Source organism: Mesoplodon mirus (genome assembly GCF_964341445.2).
Source record: "Mesoplodon mirus genome assembly, chromosome: 15".
In the NCBI taxonomy this organism is placed as follows: Eukaryota; Metazoa; Chordata; class Mammalia; order Artiodactyla; family Ziphiidae; genus Mesoplodon; species Mesoplodon mirus.
Window position 1 is genome coordinate 58,415,775 of NC_138991.1, and position 18,678 is coordinate 58,434,452.

Genomic DNA, 18,678 nt, shown 5'->3' on the forward strand with positions numbered 1-18,678 from the left:
TGTTTTGGTTTTTTGGTCTCGGCATGTGGGATCCCAACTCCCCAGGGATGGAACCTGTACCCTCTGCATTGGAAGGCGAAGTCTCAACCACTGGACTGCTAGGGAAGTCCCCACTGGTACAGCCTTTATGGGCTGCTTGAGGTGGTGTCAGGCCTTAGGCAGTACTTTGGTTGTGCCTTTCTGCATCGTGCTTTGCTTTGCTTCGTGTGTGTGGGTGGTTTTACCTTTATTATAAAGGCAGTACATATTCATGGAGACATTAAAACAACATGGAAGCAAGAAGGCAAGAAGGACTCCATCCCTCGATGAACATATGTACTTAATGTACGGCGGGCGTTGTCCTGTTTTTCACCCCGTCCACGTGTACAGCCTCCTTCACTCTGTAAGGACATCCTGCTGATTGATTCGTCTCCTGGTGGACATTGTCCTGTAATATAGTTGTACTTTCCTTAAAACTACATGAATGTAGAGTGAATTTATGTACATAAATAAATTTTGTAGATAAAGGGGTTTTTCAAACACCAAAAATGTTTAATATTTTTAGAGAAATGCTGCAGAAAATGGAACACTTACACCTGATTCAGTTGTTCAGTGTACACATCATTCACTATGCCGGGCCCTCAGACAGCTGTGATTTGTGGAACTATTTGTTTCCACTCAAAATAGCCCGTTTCTGTCCAGTTCTTGACTTCCCCCCACCCCCAATACAGCCTTATTGAGATTGTATATATCCTGCAATTCACTCATACAATTCAATGGCTTTTAATAAATATATTCACCCGTCACTACAGTCAAGTTATCACGCCAAAAAGAGACCCCTGCACTCCTTAGCCATCACCCTTCCACTCTCCCTCCCAGTTCTAGGCAAACACTGATCTGCCTTTTGTCTTTGTGGGTGTGCTTGTTCTGGACACTTTATATGAATAAATGGCGCCATACAATATATGGCCCTTAGAATTAATGGGCATTTATGTTTTAAGTTTTTCTCTGTAAAAAAATGGTGCTTCAGTGTAAGAAATATGCTTGTATATATCTTTGGGCATGTATGCTAGTTTCCTTGGAATGGATATCTAGAAATGGCGTTTTGAGTGAAAGAATATTTGACTTTGGTTTTAATAAATACTGCCTTTGGGGAGAATAATTTGACTATAAATTTAGACTTTAGCCATTTGACACCACCCATTTTGTGATGCGAGACCCTCAATATCTATGGGCATTTCCGATATTTTTCACTGTTAATCTGGTAGATGAAAAGTGGTATTGTGTTAATTAGGAAAGTTGAGCAGATTTGTTATTTGTATTTCTTAAGAATTTCTCCTTGTTGTAGTTGCATTGTCTCTTCTTGATTTTAGTATCTCTGCGTGTTCTGCATATTGATCCTTTGGCTCCTGTGGGTTGCTGATACTTTCTGCCTTCATCCTGTAGCTTCTGTGCAGCTCCGTCTGTGCTGGGCTTGCTGGGACTTGTTTTTCCTTTCCACAAGTGGACTGCCCTACCCAATATAGCAGATAAGACCAGATGTGTAAGCGAGCAGCACGGACATAATTATAAGCTCCTCAGTCGAGCGGGGTGTACACCCCTCTCCGTGCCCGGCCAGTGTCCACTCAGTCATCAGTCATGGTTTGTGGGACAGACGTGATGGCAGTTAGCATATGATCCTCTAAAAACAGATGATTTTTACATAATGAAGCCAAACTGAAGACCCCAAACAAATAGTTTTATTTAAGGAACACAGACTTATACGTGTCCTCCTTTGGGGCTTTATTTTCATATAACTAATTTAAATCAGGATTATTTAAGAGTATAGAGCTAACTGTTGGGTTTCAATACAGAGTCTACTTTGAATCCTCAGACTCTCCCCAGGGCAGGACCCGAGAAGTCCTGGTTTAGCAGGGCAGGACCACCACCCGCAAGTGGACTTTCAGCTCTCTTCATGGGGCAGGCACGGAGCCAATTCATATAAAAATCAAAATAAAACCAGAACACCGTTGTGGTATTGATTAAGCCACGGACGGTTTCATTGTTAATATGACCGAAGGAATTCAGAGAGTCACTGGAGGCAGCCCTGCCAACTTGGCAGGGGCAAGATAGCCCAAAACCACACCTCACGCACATCCTCCACATGGCAGCAGAGGCACTTCTGATGGGGCTCTGCTGCCTGTGATGATGAGGACAGGCTTGATCAGATGGCTGCCTGGGGCTGGCACCCAGGGTCCAAGCACCGGCACCATCTCAGTTCTGACCCACCTGGTTTTGAGTGTCACAGTGCTTTCAGGGCCACCGGTGGTTTCCTCTTCATTTGGTGGGACATAGGCTTGACGTGAACATTTGGAGATTTTCAAGGCCCTGCCCACCCCTCTACCTGAGCCTCATCTCCCACCTCCTCCCTTGCCCATTGCCTTGCTCCTGGTCACTCTGGAACTGTGTGGAAGGTGCTTCTTCAGGATCTCTGCCCAGCCGGCTCCCTTCACTCTCTGGTCCTGGCCCGGATGTCCAAGGCCTGTGGCTCTGTTTTCCCCTCTGTCGCATTAGCCCTCTTGTGTGAGGGCTGCTTATCTGTTCCTTCCTGAAACCCAGGGCGCAGCCTGCTCTTGACACATCCAGACACTTGGCAAGTAGGGCGACTGACTCCTGTGAGAAGAGGGCACCCACCCTCAGCCTCTACCTCCCAAGTTACTCGTGTGTGGAGAAGACCAGTGTTAGGAAAACAGTCATTAGAACATCGCCCTCGTTACTGTAATTGCAGGCAAATAGGGTGTGCCCGGGGTGGGGGTGGGGGAATGAAATCCTTGTAATGCAGTAGTGGATTAGAAATGATGTTTTTGAAGCATAGTTGCAGTTTTCCACTTCTAAGAGGTTTCACAGAGGGATTGAGGGCTGGAAAGCACTTGGGCACTTCCTCACGGCCCACGGGCACTGTGGTCCTTGTCTGACTGGGGGGCGGGGGTGAGCTTGTTGGCTAATGGACCCTGCTGCCTGGTCAGCACCTACTCCTTTCCACCCAGTGGCTGCCAGGACTGGTAAACCTGGGCGAGAGCAGAGACAGCTCAGACCTGCGACTTTGCTCCATACCGTTGTATCCTTGGTTACCTCCAGGTTCTGCCCAAGGACTGGATCTGGATCTGTTCCCCAGTCTGTGCGAGGCCTGGATTTGCCTGAGAATTCCCCCACAGGGGACTGGAGTTGACGCAGAGCCGTTGAGTTCTCCCACAGAATTGTAGGTTTTCTGGGGGCGCCCAGAGCTGTTGCCCAGCACCTGGGAGGTTCTGGTTTCTTGGGGAGCGTGATAGCTGACACCTGTGGGTGCTTGCTTTTGTGGAAGCCTTCCCAGTCCCCCACCCCCCCTCCCTCTAATCAGCTCAGCTTCTCAGCTGGGCTTAGTAGGAGTGGTACATCTTCTGTCTCTCACCTTCAGGTTATCAGATGTCTCTTTGCTTCTTTGAGCTTACAGCCAGGTTTTTTTAGGATCAGAACATTGGGAAATCGATTATATCTGAATTCTTGAAAATAAGCGATGGCTCTAGAAGAGTTCTCCTGAGCAGCATGAGAACTTGGTGCAGGAGGCTCTGCAGGGCCACTTGGTAGTGGCTTTGGATGCGTTGATCTTTGCCACTGGGAAAGAGCACTGCTTGTGGAGCTCAGTGTGTGAGGATGACCCTGACGGATGGCCACACAGTTACACGGCGTGCCGCAGGACAAAGTCGTTGTACAGTTGTTTGCTTGTAGTGTCACTCAGATGGCCAAAAGATGGTGGTGGTGGCTGGGAAGAGTCATCTGTAGGGGAATGGGTGAGTAGATCGTGACATAATGGTATGGTGCTATTCAAAATCAAATCCATGTACGCATATCTGTATGGATACTGAATTGGGATCCACGTATTGTGAATAGTAAAAGTGCTTGTACCTTGTGCACGTGTATGTACATGAACATTGGGAATGCCTTCCTTCTACTTAGACTCAGAGGCAGGGAGGTCACTGTTTCCCTTTATTCATCGCTGCACCCCTTGCCTTGCTTCTGTGAGCATTTCATTCATTCTGTAAAATACTGAAGTAAAAATACCTGTCTCTTTGCTCAGGACCTGTACAAAAATGTTTACAGCTGCTTTATTCATAATGCCTCCAGACTGGAAGCAACCTGGATGTTGCCGCTATCTGAGTGAGCAGGTAGTGGCATGTCCTTGCCACAGAACCCTCTCAGCAGGATAAAGGAATGCACTGTCGGCGTGAGTCTGAAGGGAATTGTGCTGAGTGTCAGAAGATGCTCCATAAGCTTACTTACACACCCTGTGTCCATTCTTGAAATGGCAGATTGTGGATATGGAGAAGATTGGCCATTGCCAGGGGTTTGGGGCGGGCACAGAAGGGAGGTGGGTGTGGCCATAAAAGCACCACCTGAGGGTCCTTGTGCTGGGCTGCTCAGTATCTTGAGTGTGGGGAACACACAGACCTCACATCATGAAATGCATGCAAGTGAATAGGAGGAGGGTCAGTATACTGTCGCCCTCCCAGTTGAGATATTGCACTAAAATTTTGCAAAATGGTGAGAGTAGGCATTTTTAAAGTATTTGTGGCTAAAGAACTTTTCACAGCATTGTGCCTCCTTGCTCAGGACTTCCTTCTTTATTTTTTCCTGACTGGTGCCTCTGGCTCCATTCAGGAGCTCCATCTAACATACTTTATCTCAGGGTGAGCACTCCTCCTTAGGGAAGGGCCACTCCTGTCTCATGGAGGAAAAGCAAAGAGAGTAGCGGCTCCACAGCTTACAGGCCCAGGGCAACATCCCTCACGGTCCAGCCGGGACCCTGGGTCCATCTGTAAACACCCCACTCTGCCTGATCCCAGGCTATGATCACTGCCTGAGAATGTTTATACAGCGCCCAGCACACAATAGGGACCAGTACTTGGGAGTTACTTATTTGTGAAATCCTTGGAGCAGACGTTAGATCCTTCTCATGTGCCCAGTGTTTCCTCTGCTGCTCCTGCCCCAGCATAGACACCAGCCCTCCCTCCCAGGCCGGCCCCTCCTGAAGAGCTATGCTTTGTGCACCCACCCAGTGTCTGTGTGGGAGACTTTCTTTCGTATCGCAGCTCTAAGCTGCCTTTCTCTCTACCTTTAATTATGTGAGAATTTCAGACATGTTTGTATGGATGCTTCATGCTGAAAATTTTCCTGTATAAGTTTAATATCAGCTATATTCCTTACCTCTTAGGCTTGAGGGTTTCTTATGTTCTCTTTTTAAAAATAAACTTGAAATTTTAGGTTAATTTTAGATGTACAGGAAAGTTAGTAGAGTGTGTTCCCATGGACCCCTCACCTGGTTTCCCCCACCAGCAACTTACATCAACACCTGGGGGAACTAGTAACTCCAGACTTCTTTCCCCCGCACTGATACTCTCTGTTTTGAAGGTGATCGTGTAAATTGATGAGGTTGTTTGAATATGCTTCTGGCCCTAACTTTGTGGGGAGCTTTAGAAAAAAAAAAAGAATTCTGAGGGAGAGCTCCTGGAGATTCTGTGCAGTCACTCTGATGTGGCTGAGAGAACCCTCCCCCTCCCCCAGAAGATTCTGCTGCAGAGCCATGCAGACATGGCAGGGAACCATGGGCTTGGACCAGAAGGTGACTCAGGAGCTCAGACTGGGGGCCTTACTCCACTAATGGATTTTCAGAACCAATATGCCATTTCTGAACAGTCCTTCTGCAGTATATTTGGACTTGCAGAAAGATATCAGTGTTCTAATTTACCTTGATAACCCCTATTTTATGTAATATTCTTTAAAATGGATTCAGTGCTAGGAGAGAGGAGAGGGGGAGGACCAAGCAGAAGTCTGGGGGTTTTGACTTGGAAGTCAGGGTAAACTGGTAGACTGGGGTGTAAGATGTGCTGGTTAGGCTCTGCTTGACCAATTCAGGGACCGAGTGTTGGCCCATGGCCTCTGGTAATCCATGTGTTCTGCCCTTTTAACTGAGCCGTGGTTTTGCTCACTGGGTTGTATCACTAGTTGGGACTTTTGAGGAGAAATCTGGGGGGCTGAGTGGAGAGTGACTCTGGGGCATGGCTGGATCTTCGTTGCCCAGGTACCTCCTGGTGGCAGTGTATAGACTTTTAGTTGGAAGACCGTGAGGTGGGTTTAATGGGGTTGTTTGGTTCCCTCTACCCAGCCTTTTGGAGAGAGGTTTGAGAAATCTTTGTGAAGTGATAGAAAATGTCAAGGCCAACAATTTGGAATTTTCTATTTTTCTCATCCAGGAGTGAGATTCAGGTGCTAAATCAGCACCACATCATTTCCATAGCAATTGGCCAGTGTTCTCTGGGGTCAGTAGCTCTGGGTTGTGACATCACAAACGGAAGTCTGTGGGGAGAAAAGCTGGGTGTAAGCACAGACATCCTCAGTAAAAGAGGAGGAAATATAGGTTTTGTAACTAAACAAGGGAGCCTTTTGTGTTTCTAAAGTCACTTTTTAAAAAAGGTATTTTGTGCCACATATATATTAAAATATGCCGCTGGTACTTATCACAAGGTTGTTGTCAAAAGGCTTACCAGCATGGAAATGATCTCCTTTTGTATTTTCTGGGTGTCGTGTATATATTTCGGAATGATAATTACTGTCCCCCCCTCCTTGACATTTAAGTATATCAGAGACCTTTTTGTCTATGTGTTTGAGGCATATCATATTGTCATTGGTATTTGCAACTGTTGTGTGTCAAAAAAATTAGTGTTGTAGTTCATATTTGGCCAAATGAGAGTTAATACATTGGGAAAATTCCAACTAAGCCGGATATAAAATTCAGGAACAGGATCACTTTATATAAAGTGATAAATGTATGTACGTGCCAATCTTGCACTTCTTCCTTGATGATAAAGACAGCCTTATCATTTAGGATATTTCTGGAAGCTTAATACAGATTGTGGTATCAGGCGCTTTCATCATTTAATTCTGGTCCAGGGACTTACCGTGTCTTAATTAAAATTTTAATCCTCTTGTTGAACTAACTCATTTTTATGAGAAGCTTTTTTTAACTGGATATTCAGTCCCTTAGGAGCTAGACTTGAGTCGCCAACCTTTTCTCCAAGGGTCCCGTGGCAGTTGGTTGGGAGGGCCTGTTGCTGGACAGGTTCCTCATGTACATGCTGGGCCAACCAGGAGCTTTTTGCATTTTCACAGCCACCAGCCTGGACCACCGTCTCCAGGCCTGTGAAGGGTGGAAAGTTGGTCAGCCCAGCAGGAATGTGTACCCATCATGTGTAAAAGATGGGACATTGCTCAGGAGCACCTGGTTCAGCTGCAGAACCCTACCTGCCTTGCCTTTTAGGAGCCACCTTCAGAGAAACCTTTGTCATTTTTGCATTCGTGCGTTATAGACCTTGTTTTAAAGCTCTTGCCGTAGGCTGGATTTGAACTGAGGAACTAAATTAAAAGTAACAGGCATACGTCAAGCAAATTACTTTAAGATTTATAGTGCATTCATGTGATGTGTGTGTGTGTCTGCAGTGAAGAATCACTCTACTGCTGCTTCTACAGAATCTCTTACTAGTTTGTGTTCTCCCAGTGTTTGCTTATTGGTATAAAGGGAAATAAGAATGTACACACTTTTATTCCAACGTAGTCTCTCTCTTTTATAGCAAGCGTTGCATATGATGATATATATTGCTTGGTACCTTAATTTTTAAAAACTTATACTCAGAACATTTCATATAGGTACACTGAGAACCTTAAAAAAAAGCTGTTGCATAATATTCCATTGGTGGAATGTGCTGTTTATTTCAAAGGCCTTCATAGGGTTTTTCCTCATAAAATATTTTGTATGATGGTTTGAGGTGGTTAATATATATGTGCACATATATATTAATATTTATTTATTTATTTTTGGTGCCACACCGCGAGGCCTGCAGGATATCTTAGTTCCCTGACCGGGGATTGAACTTGGGCCCTCGGCAGTGAAAGTGCAGAGTCCTAACCACTGGATCGCCAGGGAATTCCCTGAAATGGTTAATTTAGGAGGGTAAATGTGGAAATTCTGTCAAAGCACCCAATGTTTAGGGGCTTCCCTGGTGGCGCAGTGGTTGAGAGTCCGCCTGCCGATGCAGGGGACACGCGTTCGTGCCCCGTTCCGGGAAGATCCCACATGCCGCGGAGGGGCTGGGCCCGTGAACCATGGCCGCTGAGCCTGCGCGTCCAGAGCCTGTGCTCCGCAACGGGAGAGGCCACAGCAGTGAGAGGCCCGCATACCGCCAAAAAAAAAAAAAAAAAAAAGCACCCAATGTTTCATTTTGCTTTTTAAGCATATAAGTTTTAGAGTTCAAGCTAGTTAAGCAACAGGAAAAGGAATTTCTCCTTTCCCTACTTCCCTCCCTCAGTTTTTCTGTCAGGATGTCATGGTTGAGGGGTCAGTTTAAAAATTTATGTTTTCATAGACAGCTTTTAGCACAATTGCTAGTTAAGTGTATATATTGATATTTAATAAAACAAAAGTATCAGGAGTGGCAGTGGTCTAAATTTGAGTAGTAATACCTGTTTCTTAGCTTCCAAGGATTTCTAACGTGTGTCTTGAGATGCTTAAGAAGGAAAAATGGATGGTTTATATTCAGGAATTACTTGAGAAAAGTAACCTGACAATTGGAGTTTGGAGTTTGTCTAGAGGGGAAAGGGGAGGATGCTCTCCATGGTGCTGAATCAGACTGACTGCTGATCCCAATGGTGTAAAGGCTCTGAGTACAAGGTCCAAGGACACAGCTATGCAGCTATTTAAAAAACCGCATCTCCTGTTTGTAGTTGAGACACTTAATTTCTATTGGAGTGTCTGATTTGCCAAGGAAATCCGACTGTACAGGCAAACAGAACAGCATTAGTTGCAGTGAGCTATTCTGACATGCTGGAAGGACAGGATTTAAATGTGAAGTATGGGCAGTAGAGGCTGTTTAAATCCTAAATCCCGCCAAAGGCTTTTTAAAATTCTTCTTTTAAACCGTGGACCTATGTCAAAATAAAGGTCATTGCAAATGGAGCTGATCATTGTGAGGTGTAATGTGTTTTCAAGTCCCATTTAGCATTTTGAAAGAAACAAAAGTTTATATTTAGTAAACATATTAGTAAATACCTTTTGGGTTAAAGTGCAATTATTTGGGCACAATTGGAACTTAATAGTGACTGGAAATTGTCAAAGTACAAATTTTTAATCTAATCCAAGCCATGAAGGTAAAAATCATGGAATTTCTTTGTTTTCTTTAAAGCTGGAGATACAGATGACCCACCAAGAATTACTCAAAACCCTGTTATCAACGGGAATGTAGCCATGAGTGATGGACACAACAACACAGAGGAAGACATGGAGGACGGTAAGTGCCTGGGCTTTGTTTACGCGCATCGGGCAAAAAACTGTCGGAAACAGACATTTCTTCCTTGAGTACTTCTGAGTTTCTCAAGAGTAGCTAGTTTTCAGGAGGTGGTATCTGAGGAAAATTTAGGAGCCTGTTTTGGTTTCAAATTTCAAGGTTGCCTACAAATTTCAAGGTAAGTTGATTTTCCCCAGCCTAGGAGAGAAGGTTGAAATACAGGAGTTTGTAATAGATGGGTATTTGCTCAGGCCTGTAGTTAATTTTCCAGCCACTCCTAGTATTCAGAACACAAGTATATCTTACTGTCCTTTCCTTCTCGTCTGCAGCACGATACTTCTAGACACTGGAACGTGGCTTTCCATTGCATTCTTATTGTAGCAAGTATATCAGTTGTTTGTAGCTAATAATCCCTCCCCACTCCGGTTAGGTGTGAAACGAGAATCGAACTTTGGGCTTTGTCCCCCAGGCTGAGTTTTGGTCTTTATCTTCTCTGTGTAAAGTGTATGCATTTGTACATGCATGGACATTTTGTGCCTAGGAAAGCCTTTCTTTCGAGGCTATTTCTTCGCTATAATTTATCAGACTGTGTGACCTGTGCATTTGCCAGGTCGAAATCATGAGAAGGTAGCAGCCAGTAATCACTTTATGCAGCCCCTGGAATCTTGCAGTGTAATATGAAACCATGTTCTGTCAAAAGCATGTCCATCAATCCTCATGAGGGTTGTGTCCTTCCCAGGGGTGTAACGGGGCAGTTGAAAGAAACCGTCAGTCACGGGCTGCACCACCAGAAGGACTGCTGTTCAGACCTCCTGCCAAAAGTTCAGCCTCCATGAGAAACTGCAGCCGTAGTTGAGAGTTCTCTCACAGTGCGGTTTACCCCTGGCAGCTGGCTGAGGCAATATCTGAGGAAGGTAAAGAGGCGTGGTCTGACCCGCTGCTTTGTTACCTGTGGAGTGCACTTTCCACCGCAGATGAGGGCAACGGTGTGGGTGTGGTCTCTTGGTTGCTGGGCTCTTGGTTTTATTTCAGACCCCGGAGGTGCCAAAAGAGGTTCAGAGAGTGCAGTTGGGAAGGCATGACCAGGTCTGATGTACCAGGCGTGAGTCAGGAATCGATTGTAGTCTCTCCTGGAGCAGTGAGCGGTCCAATCCAATCAGAGCCCTCCCGGTCTGGTTTCCACAGAGCAATTTCATTCTCATTTTTCCCCAGGTGTTTTTACGGGGAGGGCTTGGGAGGAGACAGATGTGGATAAAAGGGCAGGTTTTGTTGGCCTCTGATGCCTTTTTTGGTGGATCCTTCTTTGTTGGAAGGGACTGTCCTGTGCCTTGTAGGATGGCAGTGTCACTCATCACCCCCCCCACCCACCCCACCCCCCTCATCCCCCCCATGCAGTCGTGATAACCGAAAATGTCTCTAAACATGGCTAGAAGTCTCCTGGGGGCCCCAGATTGCCTCATATGAGAATCAATAAGGAGATCATAATGTACATAAAATCCCTTTTGAGGCAAATTTTACGCACTTAGTAGTAGTAAATAATGGTGCTATAGAACCTAAAAGTAGAAATGCTCCTACTGTGAATTACCAGACGGGAAAAGCACGTTACAGGAGAGAGTAGAAGTGATCTTCAGTAACGCTTTGTTCCTGGCCTTTCGAAAGGCCCAGGGTCAGGAGAGAGAAAGATCGTATCTATGGCAAGGGGGGCGGGAGGGAGGTGGTTCTGTTTCTAGGAGTAGAAGCCTTTGTTTACAGCAGCGTTTTCCCAGCAGTGATAGGTGTTTTGAAACACTTAATGGCAGGATATGTGCGTTGTGAAAAGTGATCAGAAATCTAGGAAGTCTGAGGAGTGCTGGCTTAAGCATGTTTCTTAAAGTACAACTAAGCCGTCAGCCTCCTAACATCTTTCTCCGAAAGACTTTTTTTGTTAATGATTCCCCAAGCCTCTGAACGTTAGAATCTGTTTTTGCTGAATCTCCTTTTAACATCTCTGGAGGGCACACAGTATGGGAAACACTGGGTTAGAATCCGATTTGTACAGAGAGGCCTTCTTAGTAGGGGGAGTTTCTTACACAGTAGTTGAGTGGCTAACAACACAGGTTGGAAAAATGTTTAGTAGAGGTAGAGAGTGATTGTTGTAGATCTAGATTGTTGGTACCCGTGGGAAAAAAACGTATTTCTGGGAATTAACTAGGATTTGCAAAGACTTGCATTAGAATGAATAATTGATGTTTGATACGGTTACTGCAAGAGCGGCATTTGGGGAAACCTCAGGGCCACCTTTCTTTTTAAAAGACCTAAAGTGGTGGGTTATCGAGATTTCTGACAAAATGTGTGAGGGCAGCAGGTAGCACGAGCTTGCCATCCTGTCATTTACGATAAGATGCTGGAGTAGGTAAGTCAGTGCTCTGTGGTGTTCAGGCAGGTTAGAGTCTCTGTTTGGATGAAACACTAATCCTGGAGGATACAGGGTATCCTTCATAATCCCAAGTATACTGCTTTTACCAAAAAAAAAAAAAGTTTTGTTTTGAAGCAATTATAGATACAGAGGAAGCTGCACAAATAGTACATGGAGTCCCGCGTACCTTCCTTCCATCCTTTCGTGTAGCTCCCTTAAGGGAGGGTAACAAGGCCGGCCCTGTCTGCCAGAGATGAGTTTCCTGTCTTCTTCTCTTTTGTAGACCCTCCTGTCTTGACCTGGTATTTAATACAGCTTTTCAGTTATTCAGTTAGTATGAAGAGTTTGGAAGGCAGCTGTGCTCACCTCTGTACCACCAACGCCACACAGTATGAAGAGCTTGGAGCTATGGGGTGGTGACGTTTTTATTCACATGAAATCTCATGTTAAACTTCCTAATTAGCATACTTTGGAAGATAATCCTGCGCCTTGAACATGAGGCAGAATCTCACATCTAGTGTGTGATTCAGCAAGTGTGAACTGCACATGGGGGCCAGGATGGCGCCAGGCTCAAGACCCAGAACCTTGGCCTTGAAGGGCTGGCCCGCTCCTGGTTGCATGCTGTGCTGAGCTCACCATCGTGTGGTCCTATTTAATATTTAAGATTAATTGAGGAATTTGACTAAAGTGTCGGGAGGAAGAGCAAAAAGCCATTTATAATGTGTATCATTTTTTTGTCTGTATAAAACTGTAATCCTACAAAGACCTGAATGGTAACTGACAGTCAAGTAGGTGAGTTAGGAGAGAGGGAGGGCCTTGTGACATGATGTCCTTAGGTCCCATGAGTGTGTCCTGCCATCACTGTACAGCAGGCCGGTTTTATTGGGCTCTGCGTTTGGTCACCTAAACTCTAGGATGGCAGTTTACAAACCAGAGGTAGGTCACTGTGCTCAGTGTCCAGATCTTGGGTACTAAGACCCCCCTGTGCTCACTTCGTAACACCTTGGATGAGATAAGCCACTTAACCTCAGCAAGCCTCGGTTTCTTCATCTGTAAAGTGGGAATTAAGTAACACCTGCCCTTGCCTACCTTGTGGGGTTTAGATGCTGCTCAAATATGATTTGTGTGGCTGTGGAGGAGTGGCCCACTCTTCTCCTCAGCCTTTCTGGACCTCATTCTCTGGAACAAGTTTCTTGTCTTTTCCGTGGACTCTCATCTGTGCAAGGGATCAGGGTAATACCTGCCCCTTGAGGAGGCTCGAATGCAAAACGCCCCCGTCCAGCTGCTCTTCCTTTGAGGGCCTCTCTGCTAACAGCTGAGCCAGGTTACGGGTAATAAAAAAAAAAAAAAGGTGGGGACGGAGAGCCTTTAAACGAAGATAAAAGTGCTGTTACACATCCTTTTGGGTTTTATTTCTCTGGTAAAGAATACTACCCTCTCATGAGGACTGATGGACATGTTTTCTTAAGAACAAATTCAGTCACAGCGGAGGCAGTTCTATGTGTGGAGAAGTCTGCACCGCAGTGACCTGAGTGAAGTGTAGAGACGGGCTGAGGGCATAGACCTGCGAACCCCACTTTGTGCGTGGGGTCAGGGATGTCAAAGTAGCACCTGCTTCTCAGCCAGAGAAGGCCTTCCTGTTATTCTATAGACCAAGTGTGGCCCTTGGCCCCTGGGCCTGTGAACTGTCCCCAGTCTGCCACGAGATAAGCACAGAGAGAGGAAGCCCTTAGAAACTTGTATAGCAATTTGGCCTTCCTGCGGCAGTTTTATTATGTTTTATAAAAGTGCTGGCCGGTAACAGGTTGGCGGGTGGCCTTGGGACAGCTGCTCCCCTCACGGGGAGAGCTGGAGAAGCATGGACACTGCTGGGTTTGTCAAAGCTAATCCATAGCCTGGGTCACATGAAAGGAATAGTCAGCAACAGAAAAAGCTGGAATTCCAAGTGTGACTTTTAGTTGAATTCTTATAAGTGCTTTGCATTTTACTGGAGGAAATCTTGATTTCTTAAACTGGCCTTTGGTCTTGCTGAGTAAATTTAACAGTTCACGTCAAAAGGAATGCCAGTTTCTTCGTTCTTTTTTTCAAATAATTCCCCTTAGAGAATCTAGCGTGATATTTCACCAAAATTGTGAACTAATGAAGTTAACATTTATTTTTAGCTAACTTCTTAGGAGTCTTCTTATCTCTAAACAGTGCTGCGCTTCCCAGGAATGGCTGTCGCCCACTCCTCGGAAGTTCTTGTTTGCCTGCAAATTCATGTTTCTTCTCCACACTCAGCCCAAGTCTCAAGCCCTTTTCTTTTCCTCCTCAAGTCCTGTCTTTGAACAGATGTGACATGAGAAGTTTTACTCCTATTCTCCAGTCTCTCCACTCACTGCGGATTACTTGGGAATTAAGACAGAGTAGAATAGACATTCTTAATCACACTGAGCTAGTCTGGTGGGGAATGCAGGTGTGTGTTGCTAGCGCTCTGCGTTCGGGATTTCATTTACACAAACTAAATGTCATCTCACAGTTTTAGATTGTTACTGAATTGGAGATGATGCTATCCTTTCCCCAAAGGGTTAGATTTTAGCAGTTGAATATAGAATGGTTAACCCAGGCTTGTGCTGCTTTCAGTGTTTTCTGACAATGCCGGGCTTGGTGATTGACAAAGCGTTTTCTTGCAGATACGAGTTGGCGCTCCGAGGCAACCTTTCAGTTCACTGTCGAGCGCTTCAGCAGACTGAGTGAGTCGGTCCTTAGCCCTCCGTGTTTTGTGCGAAATCTGCCATGGAAGATTATGGTGATGCCACGCTTTTATCCAGACAGACCACACCAAAAAAGCGTAGGATTCTTTCTCCAGTGCAATGCTGAATCTGATTCCACGTAAGACAGTTTAAATGATGCAATTACAAATCCGCAAATGGTTCTAGTACGTTATTGGAAGCCAAATTGGCCTCTTTGAATTTTGGACTTCTCTTTGAATTCCCTTTCTGCCTTTACATAGTCATTTGATTTTAAGTTATATTAAATACAATTCCCTCTTTAAAACTCACTGGTAGGTCCTATATCCAAACTAGAAAAGATGTATATTTTTCTTTCAAATAAAAAACTGAACTTTGTGTGTTAGAATCTACCTGCCCGTGGAACATGGAATCAGGGCCTATCTGGACTAGCTGACTGCTGGATTACCAGGTGTATTTCTTATTCTACCAGTAACTGCCAGGGGGGAAAATTGTAGTTAAGGAAAATTCTTCAGGCAGACATCCTCACTGTATGCTAACCAATTTCTATGGGTTATTCAGAAAGTTAAAATTAAAAAGCAAAGTGTCGCTGTTCAACGTTTATCAGAAGCACAGTTGAGAGATTGTTTGAAGGGCTGGATCCCAGATCACCTTGTCACCCTTTCTCATTCCACATCCATGAGCCCACGGGAAAGCTGCTTCCTTGACCACGTCTCCCTGCCACCCCAATTGTGGCCCTTGGCGCCTTTGATGAAGATGTTCCCCAAAGGGCGCCGGTTCCAGCTGTTCTGCCAAAGCTTTCATTCTCCTCTTTACTTGAGTGTTTAAGAAGCCAGTTTTATGGGGCAGTCAGGGCCTTGGCCAAATTTTTACTTCTTGTGTTCAGTTCACATTATGATCTGATCTGATGAGCGTTGAGGCTGGATTGGTTTTATTAGTCTGACAGACAACTTGAGCCTGAACGGTAGTTTGGGAAACATCCAGCAGCCCACGTCCAACGATGGCATCCCGAGCGAGCGGCATCCCCGCGGGAACAGCACTGCCCTTGCCCTTGTTCTGATGAGTCTGCAGTCGAAACATTCCTTTATAAAAAGCTCAGTCGAATGAGTTCAGTCAAAACCTTCCTTTATAAAAGCTCCACTTTAAGTTGGTTTTTAAACATCTTACACGTTGATCCAGGGGCCCTTTTGGGGTCTGCCCCAAACAATCGCACCTGCAGTTATTCTCGGGTGGTGGCATCCTTGCTCAGAGCCCCCTGTACAGCCCAGCCTGGAAGCCTCACAGCACCTGAGGGGGGCAGGAGTGACACTTATTAGTAGAGCCTACAGCTTTAGGTCTGTTCACCTAAAAAAATAGCTTTATCATCATTCTTCTATTCAAGTAATAGCCGTATTAGGTACTAGAACTATTATCTGACCAAAAAGCTATCATCTCTTGTAAAATCTAAGAACAGTATTTAAAGTTCAAACACTTGTATTTTATAGATACCAGTAAAAAACTTGAAACATTTAAATTAAAGGTTTAGAAATTAAATTAAAAAGAAATTAGAAATTAAATTAGAAATTAAAAAGACATAGGGGCTTCCCTGGTGGCACAGTGAATAGGAATCCACCTGCCAATGCAGCGGACACAGATTCGATCCCTGGCCCGGGAAGATCCCACATGCCGCGGAGCAACTAAGCCCGGGCGCCGCAACTACTGAAACCCTCACACCTAGAGCCCGTGTGCCACAACTACTGAAGCCTGCACGCCTAGAGCCCGTGCTCAGCAACAAGAGAAGCCACCGCAATGAGAAGCCCGCGCACCGCAACCAGAGAAAGCCCACGTGCAGTAACGAAGACCCAACACAGCCAAAAATAAATAAAGTTTTAAAAATTAAAAAAAAAAGACATAAAGCATTGAGTTAAATCACTCCAGACCACACAAGGGCGCCCCCAGACCCTCTTCACTTTTTTCTCCATTAAAGATAATGTGTGTCCCCTTATTCCATCTAAAAAAAATAGAAGGAGAAAATATGGGAGGTTTTGTGTGCTGTTTTAAACATTGTGTAAAAGTCAACAGGTAAATCTGTCCACTGAGGCTTAGATTGTCCTCCCTGAACAGGTCTTGGTCCTGTCACGCACAAGCGGTGCTGAAGATCATAAATTACAGAGATGATGAGAAGTCGTTCAGCCGGCGCATCAGTCATTTGTTCTTCCATAAAGAGAACGATTGGGGATTTTCCAATTTCATGGCCTGGAGTGTAAGTAACAGTGTACTCAGACTGCATAATCTGAGCATTGTTCTTTGTTCCCTAATTCTCCATTCTTCACATCCATCTATTCATTTTAGGATCAAAATGTTTGCTTTGTAAGTTGGATAGGTAACTGAAAACGTGTTTTCTCCAGTTTCCTACGTCAGGTTTTTAGCAGCCAACAGGACTTCATCTCAGTGTTTTGTTCAGACATTGTAAGGTAGTTTATAGCTTTCCTGATAGGCTAGGTGTCCTTTAAAAGAAATAATACGGAGGCAGGCATAGTGTGGGGTGGTTTCCTGTAACCAGTGAATTCTCAAGTCAGCTCGTTTGGGCTGCTTTTGCAGAGGTGGAAGCCAGTAGGACTTAGGAACGCCCTGCTCAGCTCTCTAGTGTGGGTTCTCGGCAGCCTCCCCAGACCCTGCCTGCTGAGTGGACGCTGAGCCCTTGACACGTCCCGTTCCTCCGGGAGGCATCCAAGCTTTTGCTGTTTTCATTCAGAGAACATTGTTTAAAACAAGCCAAAGCACTGCAAAACTAGAAGCACAATTTAGGTGTTTTGAAACAGTAGTATTTTAATCGATTAAGTGCAGGGTAATTGTTTGGAATGAAGTGAGCATTTGTGGGTTCTTATGCAAGTTGGATATTCTTATTTTTTTTTTATAGGAAGTGACTGATCCTGAGAAAGGATTTATAGATGATGACAAAGTTGCTTTTGAAGTCTTTGTACAGGCGGATGCCCCCCATGGAGTTGCGTAAGTTTTCCTTTAATTGGATGCTATTAAGAGACGTCCTGAGTTCTAGTGAAAGGCGCAGAGGTGCATATATACAGCAGATACGCACCCTCTGTGTGCTCACCCCTTGGCACACAGACCAGATCAACGGACGTGTGCCAGCTGCGCGCTCATGCCTTTGTGTAGCGGATTTATTGAGCAGTTTCTATGTGCCGAACACTCTGCTGGGCTCTAGGAATATAATTATGTTGAACAAGGCAGCCATGGTTTTCTGTCCTCAAAGAACCTCCAAGACCACTTGGGCGGAGGAGCTGACGGCAGTAACTGCAGCCGCAGATGTGCTTGTGATTTTGTGGTGTGGGTGGCGCTGGGAGGAGAGGGTTCCGTCCCTGGGTCCAGGCGGTCTGTGGGCAAGAGCACGGTGTCGGCCTTAAAGAACGTGTCGGATGTCCTTGATTGACAGGGAATGACGGGGAATTGGAGGTGGGGAGAAGGGCGTGAGTAAGGACACCTGGGGAGAAGGGCGTGAGTAAGGACACCGGCAGGGAAGTTTGGGGTGGGCGGGGCACTCGGAGGGTGTGAAGAGGGCTGAGATGGTGCCTTGGGATCAGGTTATAGACGGGCAGGACTCTTAAGGCCGAGGAGCGAAGGAATAAAGTGCAGTCCAGGTGGGAAGGAGTCGGGTGTAGGCGCCCCTGTCTCTCCCTGTTTCTCCTCTTCCCACGTGGCCCTCCTCTGGCACGAGTGTGTAGGCTGACCTGGGTGGGCTGGGTGGCCGGCAGCCCAGAAGGGCGGTCATTGAGTCCAGGTCCTGGCTAAGGTGGCCTGCATGTGGCCCTGGGAAATTTTAAAACAGGTAAGATTTATTAGTTTTCATATTCATTGGGCTGATATCAGAGGAGTCAGGCTTTTCTTGAGTAGCCTTTTTGAAACATACCCTTGAATTGTATTCAGATACCAGCAGTGGGGGGCAAAAAGATGGTATTTCTTTAAACTTTTTGTGGGTTTTTTCCCCCTCCTTTAGAAAACATTCCCCCTATGCTTATGATACATCTTTTGACTAAGAAAGTAGATTGGGTTTTTCAGACTTACCGATCAAAACAGGTGTCTTGGTTCAGTCTTACAAACACCTCTTACCCCCGGCATCAGAGTCCTGCTGGCCTGAACTCACAGTAAATGTCTAGCACTGGTCACACATTTGCACCGTGCACAGAGGGGGAGGGGATGGTGCTGGGGAGGGCTGTTCTGCTTCCTG

At 45.5% G+C, this 18,678-nt stretch overlaps 1 protein-coding gene across 1 annotated transcript in view; it reads left to right on the top strand.

The window, feature by feature from the left end:
- Positions 1 to 18,678, top strand: part of USP7 (ubiquitin specific peptidase 7) — a 56,251-nt gene that overhangs the window by 16,644 nt on the left and 20,929 nt on the right. Inside the window, exons 2-5 of the mRNA XM_082645891.1 lie at positions 9,231 to 9,335; positions 14,400 to 14,598; positions 16,560 to 16,698; positions 17,356 to 17,444. Coding sequence (XP_082502017.1) covers positions 9,231 to 9,335; positions 14,400 to 14,598; positions 16,560 to 16,698; positions 17,356 to 17,444 — 532 coding nt within the window. The remainder of the gene's footprint in view (positions 1 to 9,230; positions 9,336 to 14,399; positions 14,599 to 16,559; positions 16,699 to 17,355; positions 17,445 to 18,678) is intronic.